The sequence below is a fragment of the Sinohyriopsis cumingii genome, chromosome 3 (genome assembly GCF_028554795.1).
Source record: "Sinohyriopsis cumingii isolate HCF-2022 chromosome 3, ASM2855479v2, whole genome shotgun sequence".
In the NCBI taxonomy this organism is placed as follows: domain Eukaryota; kingdom Metazoa; phylum Mollusca; class Bivalvia; order Unionida; family Unionidae; genus Sinohyriopsis; species Sinohyriopsis cumingii.
The window spans coordinates 107,472,090-107,491,776 of record NC_142963.1 but is presented as its reverse complement, the minus strand read 5'-3'; the positions used below and the strand labels follow the sequence as shown (position 1 = coordinate 107,491,776).

The 19,687-nt window shown below is 34.8% G+C and overlaps 1 protein-coding gene across 3 annotated transcripts in view; it reads right to left on the bottom strand.

The window, feature by feature from the left end:
• Positions 1-334: 334 nt before the first annotated feature.
• Positions 335-19,687, bottom strand: part of LOC149803500 (small COPII coat GTPase SAR1B-like) — a 46,968-nt gene continuing 27,615 nt past the window's right edge. For all 3 annotated transcript variants that reach the window (XM_089953234.1, XM_089953233.1, XM_089953235.1), the window contains 4 exons: positions 16,064-16,129; positions 15,255-15,358; positions 13,534-13,665; positions 335-8,772 (listed from right to left, as the gene is read on the bottom strand). In XM_089953234.1, the coding sequence (XP_089809360.1) occupies positions 8,656-8,772; positions 13,534-13,665; positions 15,255-15,358; positions 16,064-16,129 (419 nt within the window). In that variant the 3' untranslated portion in view covers positions 335-8,655. The remainder of the gene's footprint in view (positions 8,773-13,533; positions 13,666-15,254; positions 15,359-16,063; positions 16,130-19,687) is intronic.

Sequence of the window (19,687 nt, the reverse complement as noted above, 5' to 3'; positions counted from 1 at the left end):
TTTATCCCTTCAAGATAATCTTTTGTTTTTCATGGAAGCAATGTGGTAGGTAAACAAGACTAGGCTGTAAAAACTAGTACATATATAAAAATTTAAATGTTTTTTCTATCTCTGATACTAACACAGACAGCCCTGTTAAATGTACAGTATTAGTCATATTGCTTGTTACATGGCAAAAGGGTAGATTATAGTTAGTCAATAACCCATGACTAATCCAAAGGGTTAGCAGTGTACACCATGAACCAATTAAAAGTCTAAGTTTTATAACTTTTTACAATCATTTTAACACTTTTTGGTCAAAAGTACTTTTGGAAAAATGAGACAAAACAATAGCTCATGAATAAATCTTTAATGATGTTCTTAAGTGCAGAAATTCTAAAAATTATAATTCAGTAACGCCATTTTGGGGATTCTGAGAGGGAGATTTTCACATGCCTTAACATTCTGATTACTCTGTTTGATCTGTATTTCATGTCAATATTTAACAAGTGAAAATCCTTGTTATCAACTCTGACTTGGAAGGGATACCAAATAAAGACAAAACAAACTAAAAATACGTCAACAACTTCTGCTACTAGACAACCAAAATATATTTTGTGATTTACATATTTAATATTGTATTATTACTGAAACTCCAAATTATCATCTTTGTTGGATCTATTTTGTAAAATGAAAACAACACGTATGATGTAATGAAACATTTCATAATCTTCATTATGAACTGACAAGGTGCAGTATTCATTATGCGATATGTGTGTCAATAAAATGCAAGTTTCTGTTCTAGTTGTACTATTTATCAATTTACACCATAAAATACAAATATCAATGATGGACATGGAGACAGGCATAAAATATGTGACATCTGAGAAATAATAAGTGAAATTTAACAATCAAGATAATGAATGTAGAATAAAATAACTTCATTATAATGACATGAGCTTCCATGTTCATAGCAAAACAGTGCTCATAACAATGTCTTTAATTTTCACACATGTTTCATATCTTCATAATTCTGAACGAATGTAACAGTGGTTACTACATATTTTGCTACACTTAAAAGTCTAAACATGTTTTGTGTTTCAAACATGAAAGAAATTGATTACATTTTTAAATGTAAAAGAGCTTTTCACTACATGCATTTACAAAAAAGGAAACATATCCTTCAATGCTACACATTATTATTTGCAGCCATGTTTTTCTTTCATGTCATTAATAAAATGAACACTCTTCAAAGAAGGACTTTGTTGTTGTAGGTTTTAACGCCATTTTTCTGCACAAGATAGGCTATACATGGCAGCCAGTATAACTGGTGGAGGAAGAACCCCAGAAACCCCTTGGGAAGAACCACTGACCCACAAGAAGCTACTGGCAAGCTTTCTCACATACCCACGTTAGCTGAGCCTGAGACTCTAACACATGCAGAGAGAGGTGAGATGGCAGTCATCTGGAGCGGTCATTGCTTTAGACCACTCAACTACTCTGGGCCCCTTCAAAGGAGGAAGAAATTTTGAGAAAGTAAACTTATCAACTGGAGGAAAAATATATCTTTTAAGATTTATATTTAAAACTAAAAGCCTACAGCAAGACAGCGTTTCTCCCTACTTTTCTAAGTTACATTATTCATTCACTTTCCCCCCTCCCTTCCCCTTCCATACTATAACCATCTTACATGATCTGGAGGGGTGGTTAAGAATTCTGAAAATATGCATACATCAAAGAATAATTCCAGTGAATGCTGTATCTTGCCTTTTCCAGTGTGGCAGAATCCAAGAACAGACAAGTTATTCGAATATGAATTATGGGTTACTTTGATATCCTTTTAACAATGGTGATATAAGTTATGGAAAACATCATCAATGGAGCATGCAATGTAGGTCATAGAGACTTCCTTTTAGGCATGATATAAGTAGTGCCCTCCAAGACAAACAGAATCAATTTCATGACTACATACAACAGTATCAATGAAATTTAGCTAATTGCAAAAACCCTCAAAGATGAAAAAATCAAGTTCCAGGACTACATACATGTCTGAAGAAAGGAACTAAACTCTGAATACACAACTTTAACTCACAATCATAACACAGCTGCTGCTATCACAGCTGGCTGCAAAACAAAATCTGCCTCACCATTAATAAATGCAGGTGAAACAAAAATGCCAGTTTCCAAACATGGATCATATATTTTTCAATTTAGAACCGATATCAAATTATGTTAGGTAAATGTGCTATATGCAAGATATCAAATTATGTCATGCACATAAATATGCTATATACAAGATATCAAATTATGTCAGACAGGTCAATTTGATATATGCAAGATATCAAATTGTGCTGTCATGCATATAAATGTGATATATGCAAGATAACAAATTATGTCAGACAGGTCAATGTGCTATATGCAAGATATCAAATTATGATGTCATGCAGATAAATGTGCTATATGCAAGATATCCAAATACGTTCTAAAGCAGAGTACACTTTATTCATGACATCATATTGTGTAACGTGATCAGCTTATTTTAAATTTTAGTTCATTTTCTGTAAAATGTATAAAGATTATGGAATTACAATTTTGCTCCTCATTGCTTGCAAAGTACATAATTTATTCCACCTGTTTTACATAGTTGTTATAAAAGGAACACCAATATATAAATATATTTTAACTTTAAATTTAAGGGTGGTTTTGACTTGACAGTATGTTACTGTATCAAATTTCCAATTGCATTCTAAGAACATAACACTTGGGTCACATAACCTGATCAAAAACATGAGTTTTTCAAGGCTGTACCCTTGTGCCTTTTAGCATGGTAACATTTATAAGTGTACATTGAGATCACTGCAACACATCATAAAAGGTGCACAGAAAATAACTATATCATTTGCAAGCTTGTGCACTACATGCAGACTATTAGGCAAGTCCACTATATCATCAAGAGGCTTGACTATAAGACTTGTACCATACAGCAAGGTTCTCATTATCAACTTGCCTCTAGTTTTAGGTCTCCTGAGTGAATCAAAAGGAAATAAAAGCATTACACTTTGTCATGTAAAATACTTAGATTAATGAAGGTGACAATGACTGATGGTCTACAATGGAGGGCATTGCTTCAGCATCTGATAACTATACTGGGAGTGATAACTTTGCCATTCAAAAAATAAAGAATGCATAAGAAAACACTGCTAACAGTCCCAAATAAATAAGGTTGGCTAAAAAACAATTTTAAAAAAATGACACACACCAATTCCATTTATTTCTAACAGTACAGCAAGCTGAACAATCCACAATAGAGTTATGTGTAGGCACTAAGTTATTTCAATTCTTATCTGTAAACATTTTTATCTTGAATATGAGAAAATGCTCGAATTTAGCATGCAAGAAAAAGGCTAGTACGAAATAATGCAGTACTTAAATGGAATATAATATTAATATAGAATTGTGAAGTAAGAATCAATATTCTCAGTAAATACAGACAGGGTACCCTGAAAATGAAAATGATCCCATGAATTCAGTGGGGAGGGGGGGGGGGCGGATGGGGAAGACGTAAGGGCCCCTTTTCTTGGAAAGTGGAGAAAACAATGGAACATGGTTCCCATTTGCTTGCAAAACTGCCAAGCATGTGATATGAACAAGATTCCTAGATTTTAGAAAAATTCAGACCAATCTTCAACCAACTTTTTTCCAATCTTTTTTTATATCATTAACAAAAATGTACCATTTGTGTTTTTAAAAGAAACTGATGACATTCAATGGCAAAGTGGATATTAAAGAATTATGTATTTGGGGTTTTGTATTCAACTGTATGGTTGTTTTGCAATACTCATGCACTTGACAATAATACAGTCCATGAATCCGAAGCAGCCTAAATAATTATGCCAATCTACCAAACTGATTTTTATTTACTCCAGACCTGCCAACCCTAAGAACAGCTTCCTGATAAGATAATCAATATTTTTCAATAAGTTAGATCAATTTTCAGTAAAGTGCAACAACAAATCAAGTACTGGCAACAAGTTTTAACAATTGTTACAGTTCATCTCTTTACTTTATCTTTTAACAATCGTAACAGTTCATTTCCTTATTTTATCTTTTAACAATCGTTACAGTTCGTTTCCTTATTTTATCTTTTTACAATCGCTACAGTTCATCTCCATATTTTATCTTTTAACAATCATTACAGTTCATTCGTTTCATTATTTTATCTTTTAACAATCGTTAATGTTCATCTCCTTATTTTATCTTTTAACAATCATAACAGTTCGTTTCCTTATTTTATCTTTCAACAATAGTTACAGTTCATTTTACTTATTTTATCTTACACAATAAAGCTACAGTATGTGACACTCTTGCACTTTCTGAGAAACTTCTAGCAAACTTCGTTAAAGTAGTCCAATCTCTACATTCACTTTTTGTCACTAAGATTGCATCCATGGGATCAACTGACATGGTTGATCTAGGTTCTGAGTGTTTTTATTTATTTTTTGGAACAAATGGGATCACACTATAATCTGCATCTGAGTGGAATAACAAGGACAACAATTTGCTGTTCAAATGGCCAATTGGTTTCTTGACTTTAATGATAAGATCAAATTGTTTGTGAACTCCTTCAATGTCAAGATCTATGGATTCAGTTCAACCACTTGGTAATTCCAAAAACTGTTTCCATGTTATCTTGCCATTTGGTTTCCATGCATGCAAATCTTTGGGAAGTACATTCATTAACTCAAATCACTCATCATTCGGTTGACACATTAGCCACTTCACTGTTTGAGAAATTCATTATTGAAGGGAAACCTCTTCACTGCATCGTTATAGGATTCACCCAGGCTACTGCATATAACTTACTTTTGGCTACGTATTTTCTTATTTCTTAACATACCTTATGTGTATCATCTGACTTGTATTTTAACAATCAAGATAATCAAGTAAAATACATGGCTTCTGAAATTTATGTGGTTTTACAAATCTGACCAGTAATAACCTGAATAATTTAAGCATGTTTTATCTAAGTTTACAGATCATAGGCCCTTCCTGTTGCAGAATTAGGTTATGTTTGTTAAAAAATGGAATAATGTGGTCTAGAAATAAGCAATACAGCTTCACCCTCTGAGACTCTGCAACTGATTACTAAGGGGTTAGTCTTGTCATTTTCAACAAATAATTTCTTACATGAATTCTTGACAATCTCTACTGATTTCTGGGATTTCACTCTCAAAGCATCTTCTTTGGGTTTTATTTTCTATGTCTTACCTGCTGTAACATACTTGGGGATAGTACTACTGGTAGTTTGATTGTCAGAACTCCCAAAATGTTAGTGGAAGTACTTGCATTATCACAATCTTTTTTCTTCTTGTTACTGGACACATGATAATGTTTTTCCTTTTTACTAGACCATGCAGTTTTACACTTCCTTGCAGACTTGTTACTTTGTTCCTGGTTTATGGGCTCTGTCTGAAAATACATCTGTAGAGGTCACCATTGTACCAGCAGTCTCCATATATGTTCACCAAGAGACAACCATTTTGTTACACTGTTTTCATATTTATTTCTGTTCTTTTCCACACAGACTCTGAATATCTTTCAGCTTCACTTGTCTGTTCACTTTAATCCAAAATAATTTGTCTACTGGCAAGTCATCAGTACTCACAGGCAGTTTAATCACCCCCATGTGTATCATCAAATGGTATATGCAGTCACAGAACACCAAGGGATTTTCCCTAATTGTATTTGCAAACACATTTTAACTGCAACCCGTCATCACTGAATAAACATTAAGATTCAAATGTAATGCAGTTATCCTAGTTCATTCCTCTTTTTCAAACCATTATGTAATAATCAGAAAATATTTTCTGCAGTAGAGGTTCCATCACATGTTGGAGTTGATTTATAAGCTTCAGTTTTCGGAATCATTGCTATCATCAGCTGCTATACGTCTTCCTGAATTGACTTATATTGTTATAATACAATCAGAAAAATATTTGTTCTATCACACTGATAGTTCTTTGCTACTGCTGAATTGCAAAACATGCATCTGAAAATGTCAGAAGCCTGGTCTGATACTGTCAAAGCATCAATGTGTCCAAGTTTAAAATGGGCACGTTGGCCTTAATGTCCTCCAGTTTACACTTTGAAAACTGCAGTTCCAAACCCCCTACAGGTTAACATTAACCTAGATCTCAATGCAATTGAATCTTTTTGTCTTTTTAAATTCACATCACGGTGTCAATCATCTGCCACCATGGGTAGTACTAAAACTGATATGACATAATATGCAAAAAATGTAATTGTTGTGTTTCTAGCTTTTTATTCCCAAGTATCTGAATATTCTTTGTTCATACATTTCTTCCAATTATTTGGACTTCTTACAAGACTGATTGTCCATTTCACCTTCAATGAGCTTTTGTTTTGACAATGATAAAATATGAAAACAAAATCTGAATCATGTGGGCATTCTGCATGAACACCATGGGTAGATTAGTGTCCAAGGTACCCTCTACATTGTCCTAACCATCTCCACTGAGTCTGATGTGAAAGTCTGTATGTGGACCGTACAATTCAGTTTCTAGATTTGACCATAACTATCATATTTAAAAAATTTTTTACTCATGTAACAAACAGATACATAAAACAGAAATTTCTAGGTCGAAATAATTGGCTATTCTGAACAAATTTTTAAAAATCAAGATGTATCCATCACAGAGCATTTAAAATATTCTTCAAGTTGATTACTGATGGCTCAATGGCTCTCAAGAAGAAAATACATGTTAATGTGAACGAATAATTTTCTAAGACACTGTAAGTAAATGTTATTTATTTCAATTTATGTCACATCAAATTAACAAGAATAAACAATGCCTCTGAACACCTGCTAGTGACATAAACAAGGATTACAAACAGCACAGTAAGAATGTTTTACATTTCAACATCCATTCTTCTAATAAAAACAACCATTAGCAATTCTATTCTGGCACAAAAAAATTCTCTCACACACTGCATTACATGTAAGTTCAAAGTTTTACATAGACTAAATTTTCTGTAGATGTAGAAAGGGAAGTCTAAGAACACATTTCTTAAAAAAACTGAGAATCTCGTATCAAGAAAACTATAGACCCAATGTTGAACATTGCAAGTTCAGGACCAGAAATTGGAAGCACAGACATTTTCCTACTAAGAGCAGCCTATCAAATAAATTTGTTGGCGAGGGTTCCTACACAATGAAAATTTAATATCACATGCTCTTGCCTACAACTTGAGTCCAACTGCAAACAAAATAAACACTGATGTGCCATCACATAATTGTACCAGCAGATCTGGGTCTATATGCTTTATTCTACTTACTGTTAATAAAAAATTGCATAGACCCATATTTGTTGGCACATTATGGAATGGCAGATCTGGGTCTGTACAGTTTGCAGTTGGAATTGACTTACAAGCGATTATATACAGTCAGCTCAAAAAGAGTGTGAAATACAAAGACCTTACTATTTAAATAAACCCCAACCAAAAAAGGATTCACAATATTTCACAGACTTGATGGTGCATCATGCCAACTTGAAAAATTAAAAGAATACTGTCTTGTCTTAAAGATGCTAAAGACAGAGAGCCAATGCAAAAATAAACTGATTACAGAAGGCTTTTGATAATTTCAATCATAAGCACTAATCAAATATGAACATACATTAACATTTAAAAGCCTAAACAATCCACTGTTTACACAGATGTAAAATGTATACATAAAGTAGATCTATGTAAATACAATATAAATTTAAAGCAACTAGATAACTATGGTGATACACAAGCAGGATATTTTCAAATTACAACATTCAAATTTTTTTGACAAAGTGTTTTTTTCCCTAGTTATTATTTTAATGAAGCAAGCTTTCAATGATTTTTTTAAATTAATCTCTGACATACTGTTGGTAAAGGTTTGTTATTTTTAGAACAAGGATCATTTAGATTCAGAGGCATTATGACCTGCATGGGATACGGGAAAAGCATTTGCTTGGCATGTCTTTTGTTTTAGTTACAATCCCTTATATAATTATGCATGATTATGTCTGTCTATCTACTAATCTAATGTTTTAAAATGCAATCTAAACAATTAGTCAATGCACCAACTTTGCCTTTGAAGACATCTAGCATAGGACATGTGTATACCCGTTATGCACAATTAAAGAAATAAGGTAAACTTTTAGCAAAAGACATTGAAGAACAGAAAATGATTCTGTTGTCACTTTAGCAGCTCTCAAATTCTAATGTCAGTCTTGATTAGTACTTGTCTGAAAGCATTTTCTGCAAACTGGATCTTCATGTTTTAAACCTTTCAAAGTGTAAATGACTGGTCATGAACAAGCAAAAAATCTAGCTTCAGTGATATCTGAAGCATAAATCCAATCATGCTACATACCCATTTGTTAGATTTGCCTCTTAATATCACAAGTCTATATATGCGCATTTCGAATCTCCCTCACTCACAATGACATCTGCACAATGCCATGGAAGATGATGAATTCAATCTAATTGTAAATGTCCAATCAAATTACATATTTATGAATGCTCACAAAATCAGTCATGCCTTCAAACTTCCCTCTGTTGACAATCATAAAATATCATATTTTCTTCATTATTTTTATGCACTGTACTAGTTATCATGATTTTCTAGTTTATGTACTGTGCCAGCCATCGGAAGCCTTCTCCATACCCCTGACGTTTCAGCACACTACACATGAAGAGTTCCATTGGCCTGCCAGGTAGTTCACTTCTAGGTACATTACCCTGAATAGAAAATAACAAGACAAATACATTTTTTAATACCAGCGTGAGGAAATTAATTACATATAGACTCGAGTAAACCACCAAGTACAAAACTGCAGAAAATAAATACAAATAAAGGATCAGACAAATGCAAGTGTAAAGACGCACAGAACAAGAACAGATCTGTCAGAAGATATGAAGACAAAAACACCCCCCCCAAAAAAAACAAAAAAACCCCCCAAAAAACAGATCAGTCAGAAGTTGTCAAGAATAGAGAACAAGAACAGATCTGTCCAAAGATGTTAAGACATACAGAACAAAAACAGATCTGTCAAAAGATGTGAAGATGCACACTATGAGAATATGTCAGAGGACATCAAAGCTTGCCAGCAATTTTGTGTGTCAATACTCATAATAATAATAGATGACAGAAGGAGGGGCTTCTCATCAAATTGCTATTTTTTCTAACTTACCATATACCTAACATCTCTGAATCATCCTGACATGTTTGTCTGCTTCAGTAGCGGTTTCCCCTTTTCCCCCATCCCATTTTAAGATTAACCCGAGCATTTCTATATGGTGCTTTTACACCAAAAGTCAACATAATTGGGAGAAATATACCTCCAACCATCTATATTCTGCTGGTAAAAAAAAACAACCGTAGGTTATCGACAGCATTTAGTTAATTTTAACCCCTGATATGTGCAAAGTACCGCAACAGCCAGCGTAACTCGGCTATGTGGAAACAATTTCAATAACCTTCAAGGCATAATTATATATGCATGCATATTAACCAATTTCACATGATGTGAGTTGTTGTTGTTGTTGTGGAGGTTAACGCCAGTTTTCAGCACACAATAGGCTATACATGGCGACCAGTATTATTGGTGGAGGAAGAACCCGGGAAAACCACGGAAAGAACCACCGACCCTCGAGAAGCTACTGGCAAGCTTTCTCACATACCCACATTGGCCGAATCCGAGACTTGAACCTACACAGACAGAGGTGAGATGGCAGTGATCCGTAATGGAGAGCGCTTTAGACCACTCGGCCACTCGGGGCCCCTCACATGATGTGAGATGCAGTTTACAACATCTGGACTTTATACCTTCAAATATGGCAAACAATCTAGGTTTTAAAATTTGTAGCCAAGACAAGAGGCCCAAGTGGGTCTAATACTGCTCGCGTGGATTACATAACAGATGACCATTTTATCAGGCAAACTGATGTAGTAAGAACATACCCAAGACAAACATTCTCCAAAACTTTATATAAAGCTAATTTTAATATACCCCGACAAAGCTTTGTTCTAAAAATAATAGTATAACTAATAAAAAAATTCTCTGCTCATAATCTTTATGATATAAACCCATTTATAAAGTTTTATAGAAATCAGATGAGAAATATAGTTTCTAGCTCTGGCAAGGAAGCAAGCTTTGTAGATAGATGCCAGGTATCTCATTAATATAGCCCTCATCTGAAGTCTGACCAAAATCAGAAAAAAAATTACTTTTAGAGTTACAAGCTCACCCAATCAGACGCAAAATCACTCCCTTGACATACATGAACGCTGTTCAATTTCTATATTTTCCAAACTCATGATAATATACACCATTATTCTGATGTAATAAACTCTGGATCACATTTATGGCGTATAGAGTGGAAATAAGCTCAGCTAATCAGATACAATATCACCTCATTAATATGCATGGATCTCGCATATTACTGAGATTTTGATGATACAGTCTTACCTACTAAATTGACTTCACTTATGTTGACAAACCAGAGTTGGAAGTGGCAGAACAGTCTAAAGTACTTGCTTTTACTGATCACTGCCACCTCTCCTCTGTCTGCATGGGTTTGAGTCTTGGGCTCGACCAATGAGGGTATGTGAGAAAGCCTTCCAGTAGCTTCCCATGGGTTGGTGGTTCTTCCTCCACCAGTTATACTGGCCACCATGTATAGCCTATCATGCAGTAAAATATGGTGGTAAGCCTACAACAACAATATGCTGACAAATCACCTGTCACCCCCCCCAAAAAAAACAAAGTCCTAGGCCCATGGTCTTTGGTTACTACCAAATTTGTCTTGCTCAAGTCAATGTCGAGATAAAAAAAAAATGTATTTGTTAACAGAAGTCCTAGGTCCCTACTTAAACAAATCCTTTGTTTTCTAATCACTTATGTCGTCAAGCTGCCAATTTTGATCCAAATTTTATTTCATAATAATCTGATGTTGCTACCAGGCTTTAATGTTGCCATCACAATAACAAATGGGTATCTGTTTGGTCTTCCGTAATTTGTTTTTCTTGGCGACTTAACTAACACGTGCATCTTTCATCAAAGCCAGCTGGCTACCATCTTCTATAAAAACAATGTACCCTTCATCAAAGGAAGTCATCACCAAATTTTCATAAAAGCAATGTAATCTGCACTACTGAAAGTGATCGGTGATTGGAACATATTTACTGCACCATGAACATTTCCTATTCTGCAGGAAGAATGGCAGCTACATTTATGATGACTACCATTGGTGGCATAATTAAATATCTAGCCATTAAGGAAGTTGAAGATGTTGATGTTTAGTTAAGATTTTTATTTAAAAAATGTCGTTCAATTGTTTGCAATGATTTGTCATTAAATATTTTAAATTTTTTTTAAAGAATTCATAACTTGATGACAGGTCATTATTTCCCCATGATTAGCTTCATCCCCTCGAAAACCTTATTATGGTTCCATATGGTAGACTGAAATTTTGGTCAGTTTAATCAGCAAGTAAATAACAACTATACAACAGCCACATGCTAAAATGAATATCATAGTGAACTGTTTAGTCAAAACGGCTGGTTGACAATGGGAAAGAAAATCAAACTATTTTTTTATACATCTGGTTTCTAACAGATGTGACTGATAAACGAGTTTTCTAACATGTAACCAATACTTGAATTCATTGATTTTTCATGTACATGTGCTTCATGCACTATAGATTTCATTATACAAAGGTAACAAACATGTAAGTTGTCAATATACAAGTGTATTTTATACTGGCAGTGTCTTCATGAAATCAAATTTATTTTGGTTTATTTTCTTAAAGTGCAAATCCTACTCATTGACAACAGGTCATCCCTTACAAAATGAATTTCATCTGCATGTTGGTCCAAAAGAAATTTGCTTTTAGATTTAGCTGCCATTACTTTTATTTTAAGATATGCTTATGTCAACATTACCTTGAGCCTAAGGATGTCAAGATAAATGGATACGACTGTATAAACATATTTATGAATTTTATTCAAAATCAGAAATACCACCTCCAGTGTGGTCACAAGCTGACAATCTCATGAAAAATTACCTCATTAATGTGTGGATCTTGTTAATTATTGATCCCATCCAAGATCTTGATGATGTAAGCAAATTCATCCATGGATGAATAATTGATTTTTTTTATGCCCCAGCACAAAAGTTGTTGTAGGTTGTTGTAGGGTTTAACGCCATTTTTCAGCACAAGATAGGCTATACCTGGCGTCCAGTATAAATGGTAGAGGAAGAACCTGGGAAAACCCTGGAAAGAACCACCAGCCATCGAGAAGCTACAGGTAGGCTTTCTCACGTATCATTTACCAAACCCGAGACTCGAACCCATGCAGACAGGGGTGAGATGACAGTGATCCGTAACAGTGAGCGCTTTAGGTCACCCAAGGCCTTCACAAAAGTTGTAGAGGATATAGCATTACCTTACCCCATCCATCTGTTCATCCATCAGACCTTGCATTGTATCCCCTTGTGATGCAAAACTGAGAGTAAAAAATCTCCCTTGGCATGAGAACTAGGATTCAGATAGAGTCAAAAATGAAATGTTGGTGTCAAAACTGTGGGGGGAATGGGTCAATTAAAAAATTTGGGGGTCTCTGATGCACAAATAAGGGTAAAGGGAAACAATGCCTTGGTTAAAGCTGTGCATTTAAGTCAGTTTCTTGGGTGTTGTTTGGGGACATTTATGTTCTGTGTTTATTTTATTCACTTGTGAAGAAAAGGGTATTTTTTGTTTCTTGTCATGAACATATGTACATTGGGTCATCCACGTGTCAGTTTTCATTTAAATCCAAAATAGTTTTTACCATTCATGATACAGTAGTCAAACATGGCCTGTGACTTCCCTATAGCATATAAATATGCAGTTAGGTTTTCAAAATTTCCTGCAACCCAGGGATTCCAGTGCAGGGTTAAAGATAATTAAAAAAAAGCTCATAGAATATTCTTTCTTATTTGCTCTTCATGCTTTTCATTTTCATACCTTCATAAATTATAAAATATATATCTTGTATGTAACATGTTATTAGCAGTTTGCCTTTGTTGCCCAGGAGTGGGTGGGTGGGTTGGTCAGTGTTTACATGTGGAATGAATTTTGGTCCTGTCATTTGCACCTAAGGCCCAAGGGCAAGAGTCAAAGGATCAAAATATCGCACTGAATGATATTGTTTTTCGCATAAATTGAAGGCTTTTGTTAATGCAAAAACTTGTGTACTGTCCATGACAGAGCTTTTAAGCTCTGTGACTTCTTAATAGGATGTAGGTTTGCAATAAGTTTTTCAAATCATTTTTCTTTTGGCATATTTCTTAAATAGCTCAATACATATCCAGGGCTTGAAATTCATGCTGATCTGCAAATCTAACATCAGCAGATTTGGCAGTGGATCACTTTTTTAACTCCACATGAAACGAACAAACAAATCTTACCCACGATTTATTGATAGATATTTTTAGCATATTTAATAAGGACACACACCTTTCCTGTGGTCTGACCATGAAGCCCAAACACATGTCGTATTTCATCCTCACTAGCAGCATTGGGTTTGTCTATTTTGTTACCAAGGACCAGAACTGGAGCATTGGCTACCTGTTCATCTGTCAGCAAACTCTGGAAAAGAGTAAACAGGCCTCTCTTAGAAAGAGATTAATAATAGAATTACTGCACTAAAACCAGTTTTAAAAATCTACCTGTCAAACGACAGCAAAGCTGCTGGAATACATCTAAATAGCTTTGAATTTACAGATTTTATGTAAAGCAGTGTAGTTCAGCTCAGTATGCATACACATGCATGGTTTCTTGACAGTACACGCAAGAATATGCTAAATAAGAACCTGAAATAAATTCTCATCATTGCCATTCCAATGATGTACGCAGGTAATAGCGAGTTACTTTTGGTTTAATGGTTTAGTAACAGGGTGTATAGAGGTATCAAGTATCATAACAAAAACTGAATCGAACGGCAAACACTTTGGTATTTACAAAATAAGGCCAGGATCAACTGTAATAACAATCTGGACTACTATGCCAGGCATGTGAAATAAAGTGTGGTTTGTTTTGCAGGCAAGATGTTTCTTAGATTTAAAGTTTTTGCCTGCAAATACTTCCATGACCTTGTCCTTTGAAAACCATTATGAATCTTCCAAGCCATCGTTTTAGGATCTAGTGATTCAGACTGGAAATACATATCAGCCACAATTCTATTAATTTATTGTCTTTTTTAAAACTCAAACCTGCCAGTGGCCAGCTCAATATTGCAACCATACCCTTTACAAAGGTTTGGTTCAAAAAGTCCCTTTGGTTTTTTAAGTTTGTGATATATTTTGTATAGTATTTTATGCCTAAAAAGACACTTTCTACAAGTCCCTTTATGATATTTAAAGACAGGTTTGACAAAAATTGTTTGAACTGTCAAGAGTAGATAATGTGTGTTGTTAGAACTTATTATATAATCAGCACTGGAAGTAAATAACTTGTCATTTATGCAATGGTCCAGCTAAGAATACTTTCAATCATATAAGAATATATATCTTAGAAACTCTAACCTTATGTACAAATTGTAAATAAGAATGGCCTTCAGAATCCACTATGGTCAAAGCACAAAAAACAAATTTGAATTCAACTTTTGATGGTCTTTGTCAAGTAATAATTCCAAAGCCTCAAACATAATTATTTCAGAAATGTTTTAGTATTTTGGTCCATTAAGTTGGAATATTTTTACATAATGATGCAAAAGAAGCCCCTTCACTAACTGATTTTCATCAAAGATAATGAAATGACTATATGATTAATAAGGATAATTTTTTCATACTGTCATATTTCCTTACCATTTTTTTTATTTTCTTTAGAATATTTTCAAGTCATGTTTTCTTTTAACTCTTTTTCAATTTCTATTTTTATGAAATAATATTCAAATAACTGCAGTATAATGAATCTTAATAACATTTACTTGTAAATATTTGTATATAACAGCAGTCCTCAAGAGAGATTAGTTTTGTAAACTAATTAGGTTGCTCTCTGAAAATAAAGACTTTATAATTCTAAGTATTATTAGAAATACTACAGAAAAATAGGAAACTTTAGTATGCTTTTATTTTCAACATTTCTGCATAATTGAGACTATTTAACATGCAAATTTCATTTCTTTATTTTAAATCAGAAATTTCTGAAATTTTCCCTACTAACAGTAAGTGACTTACATCTAACTCTGCCTTTGCCTCCATGAACCTTTCCCTGTCCCAGACATCTATTAGAAAGACAATGCCATCAACAGCTGGAAAGTAATCCTTCCAAACTCTTCTGGCTGCAAGGAAAAAATAACAACAATCATAATGGTATTTTATATCCTTTTACTGGAGTTTGGTGTGAATCATAATATTTTAGCACTGTCTAATTTCCATGAATTCAGTCCATTCATAATACCCAGAAGGAATAAAGAATGATGTTGCTATTACTAATGTATGTACATGAAACCAGTCAGACAAACTATAAAAGTAATTAACACTCAATTTTACAAAAATTGAGACAAAAGAAAAAGATACCAAGATACAAAACAAGAGTCCTTTAAAAGAACTGACACTCTACTGGGCTAAAAGAATTTCCTGGAATTCTAGATCATTTCTTTTAACTATAGAGTGCTGAAACCATCTCTGATACTTTTCAGTGGTCAGATTTTCAAACTGACTGCTGTATTACAAACAACAGATGTCAGACTGGCAAAATTTCATCTAGGATAAAACAGACATCATTAGACGTCTGATGAAAACCGTATGTCATAATGACCATTCATCATGGGGGTGTGAATTACTACATGATTTTTAAGACATCCACCGTGGCAGTCATACTGGATAGGTGACTGGCACCATTTTATGTTAGGACCAAACAGGAATCATGAAAAGTCTAGCGGTGAGTGTTGACATGAGCATCCTTTCATAACTGATTTTTATTTTCTATTAGGTTGTGACAAGGATGATTAATTTTAATTTTACAGTGAAAATATTGTTATTACCTTGTTCATGACCACCTAAGTCAAATGTTGTGAATTTCATTCCACCCATTGTCAGCTCTTCTGATGCTGTAACATACAAAAATGAGGTCAGAAATAAAATGTAAGTAAATGCAATGTCATGACTCATAAACATAGACTCCTTTACCAACAGAAGCACATTTAAATATACTAGAATAGAGGAAAATATCAGAGAAACTCAAGCCTGAAAATGAGGTCAATAGAACCTATTTTTGGTATGGCTGAATTATGGTCCTTCTGACGTATCCACGTATCACTATTCTTGCATAGGTATAGTAATGTCCAAGATAAAGGCAGTAATATACAACAGAACTGAAAATACCAGTCACCTGAGCAAGAAATTAGGCAATAGAAACTTAGTTTGGGTACCCTCCTTGTGATGCACATTCATGCCAAGTTTCACAAGTGCAGATGAAAATGGCTCCAAGATATTGACTGCTTAACAAACGAATAGCTTAAAATAAAATAGTTAATCAATCATGAAAATTGGGTCAAAATGACCTCTAAAGCCATACTGATGTGACTTTTTGTCGATTATGCTGATAGAGTGTATAGCCTATTATTAAAATTGCCAATACCAATTATTTCATTATTATTTGTTTTATAGCAACGACTGGATCAGAAACATAAACTTATTAGTGCAATGCAAGCAGGTATTTGCCGTGTCAGTTTTAACAAGGTTGTTTAAGCAGCAAGTGAATTTGGACTTCTATACAAAAACAAACAGAAACCAGATAAGAAGTACATTGCTATTTATAGAAAACAACGATCACACAAACATAAAACTTGAAAAACTTTAAAACTAACACTGATAAAACTTATGGTTTGCCAATTCAAGATATAAATGAATGAAAATGTATTAAGCTAGTCTTTTAACTTATGTTGAATGATGCAGGTCGCCATTACTAGATTTCAATAAACGACTAAAAAATGTTAATAACAATAGCCCAATAATAATTAAAATTAATAATATGAATGCTATAGAGCTAAAGTTAGACATCAATGTATGCTGGCTGCAACTAATACTGAAAGCCTAGTTGAGGTAGGTTGTATTTAAGCAACAGTAACATTTCTCCCTTCTTGCCAAGTAACAATCCATGACGAGCCTAAAAAATCTGACCTGTGCCACTAAACAGCTGCTTACTTTGAACGCTTGAAGCTGGTGCATACAAATAGCATCTAGCTAATTTTGCCAAGATGGGGAACTTAAACCTGTGAGCATTCCACCAGCTGTATATGTCTTCTTGTGGCAACAGAGGGCTGTCCAGATACAATTCAAGCATCGCGTCAACGACGTCATCCATGTGGGTTGTTTCATTTACGGTATGGAAAGGTTCATCACAGACACCTGACCTGACGCAACTATGATGCATTCTGCTCTAAACCATTCTTTGGATCTGGTCACAAGTAATTCTTCGCTGAATAGGCAATGTTTGAATCATGGATCTAAGATGGTGGCCAAGATATGCCTCTTGATGCTGGCAGTGTGCAGTGATGTCAACATATCATGGTGCATTGTCTGAATACCTTGATTCGCTTCTTGCCCTCCAGCCAGTAACATTCAGAGCATTTTCAGCATAGGAAGAATGATGGATACAGATGTTTGGCTATAAATTACTTCCTTGGTAATGTCTGCGAATGGGCCTAACGTGTCCACAATATTGTTAATCAAGACCCACTGTTGGGCTGTTAGACTAGGCGTCATAGAGAGTAGCGTAAGCCCCCAAGACTTGTTTTGTTATATAACAAAACCAACATATTGCATGCAGAATTTCAGCATATCTAGACATCCTGGACGAGTTCTTACGGGCAACGCCAAATTTTTCTTGCTGCTCTTAAAGCTGCTGTTGTGCCAGAACTTGCTGACTATGTATCGCGAGATCGCCAAAACATCTTTTACAGCTTGTTTCGACAGAATGCCATCACTGACAATGAGCTGCAGCATGTGCAAAACAGCTGATGCTGTCGATGTTCAGCCAGAAGAATTGCTTTTACCATGTTCGCACCTCCGTCACGCAGAAAAATATGGATACAAGTTTTGGGAATGTTGTATTCATTGCATAATTTGTCCAGGTTTATTCGCTAAATATCCTCCTGTGTGTGATTCATTGAGAGGTGTTGCTGCTAAAATCACGTTTCCGCTGAAAGTCTTCCATCAACCAGTGTGCTGTAAGACTCGACAAGGCTATAACGATGGGCGGGTCTGACCATGCATCTGAGGTCAAACTAAGGTCAGATTGGGCAGAATGTAAATCACGCATCTTATGCATGTCAGGTATCAAAGATGTGGAAAAGTACTTCCAACTTAGAATTTTATAGAGCGGTCCTGCCTTGGCCATCAAACATTGAAATCCAATGTCATCAACAATGGAAAATGGTTGCACATCTACTGCCATGAACTCTGCAATAGCTTTGTGCCAACTAATAGCTCTTGGGTCGTCAAATCCAAATGGCTGCATCCGGTCGAGCATGGCATCAACAGTCAGAGTAAGAGGAGTTGCTGAAGCTGCTGAGGTTAACTGCACAGCATTCTTTTCTTTTTTATCTGCCAGAAACAGGCCATGTTCAACGATGTGCTTGCAGTACACGTGCTGGACAAGATTTGATGTCATATAGTTTTTAGAATCCTTTCCACCTCTGGAAATGCATGGTTTGCAAAGTGTGCAATTTGCTTTGGACTCATCAATTGCATTTACTTTGAAGTATTTCCAGTATAAACTTGAGTGTTTCAAGGTCGACATTATGCATAGGCTTGGTAGTATATTTAATAGTGTACAATAGCTAGTCAGTATTAATAATCCAATCAATTCACGCTCTTGAAATAATGTTTTAAATCAAGTAAGATACTACAAAAATGTCCACGTGGCTGGATGGAAGCACGAACCACGCTGCGAGTTGCATGCTGAAGCATCTGAGGTTATGTCGCTGGCGCTGACATGCCAATATCAATGCTGCATAATATTTGTATGTCACTGTTCAGATGCTTCTGTGTGTGACTGCTATTCATTGATTAGCAGCATAGAAGGACTGGCTAAAGAAAAGATTACCTATAGTGAGTCATAGTTTCAGTGTAGTTGGAAATTTCGCTAGCTATCTGCTAATGAGCATGCTGGAAGTTCAACAGCCACGCAAGGCCTCATTGGATGGTTTGATTGGGATGAGTGCATGAATGGCATTGAAAATTTGATGTGTGCAGACAATCAGTGGTAGTTTACAGCAAGTGTGTTATAAAGTATTTACTTTTAAGAATATATCGTCTTTCAATTAACCCCCAAATCAAATTTTTATTCCTTAATTTTCACTATTTAATTCTGATTTAAAATTCAAGCCATGTCAAGATGAATGTTATGAGTGAATTTATATTTTGGAAATTTGTTTACATCGTCACCAATTATTTCTGCCAATACCAATTATTCTAATCGGCCAATTAATCGGTACAGCTTTAATGACCTCATTTTGATATGGTTGGATTACTCATCTTGCTATGCATTAACATTGCAATTTGTATACATTTAGGCAAAACAGTGTCTAAGATACTGAAGATGTACTGAACTGATAGCTAAAAATGAGAAGTGACCAAGTGTAGGTAGGGTTGAGTTAGTCTTG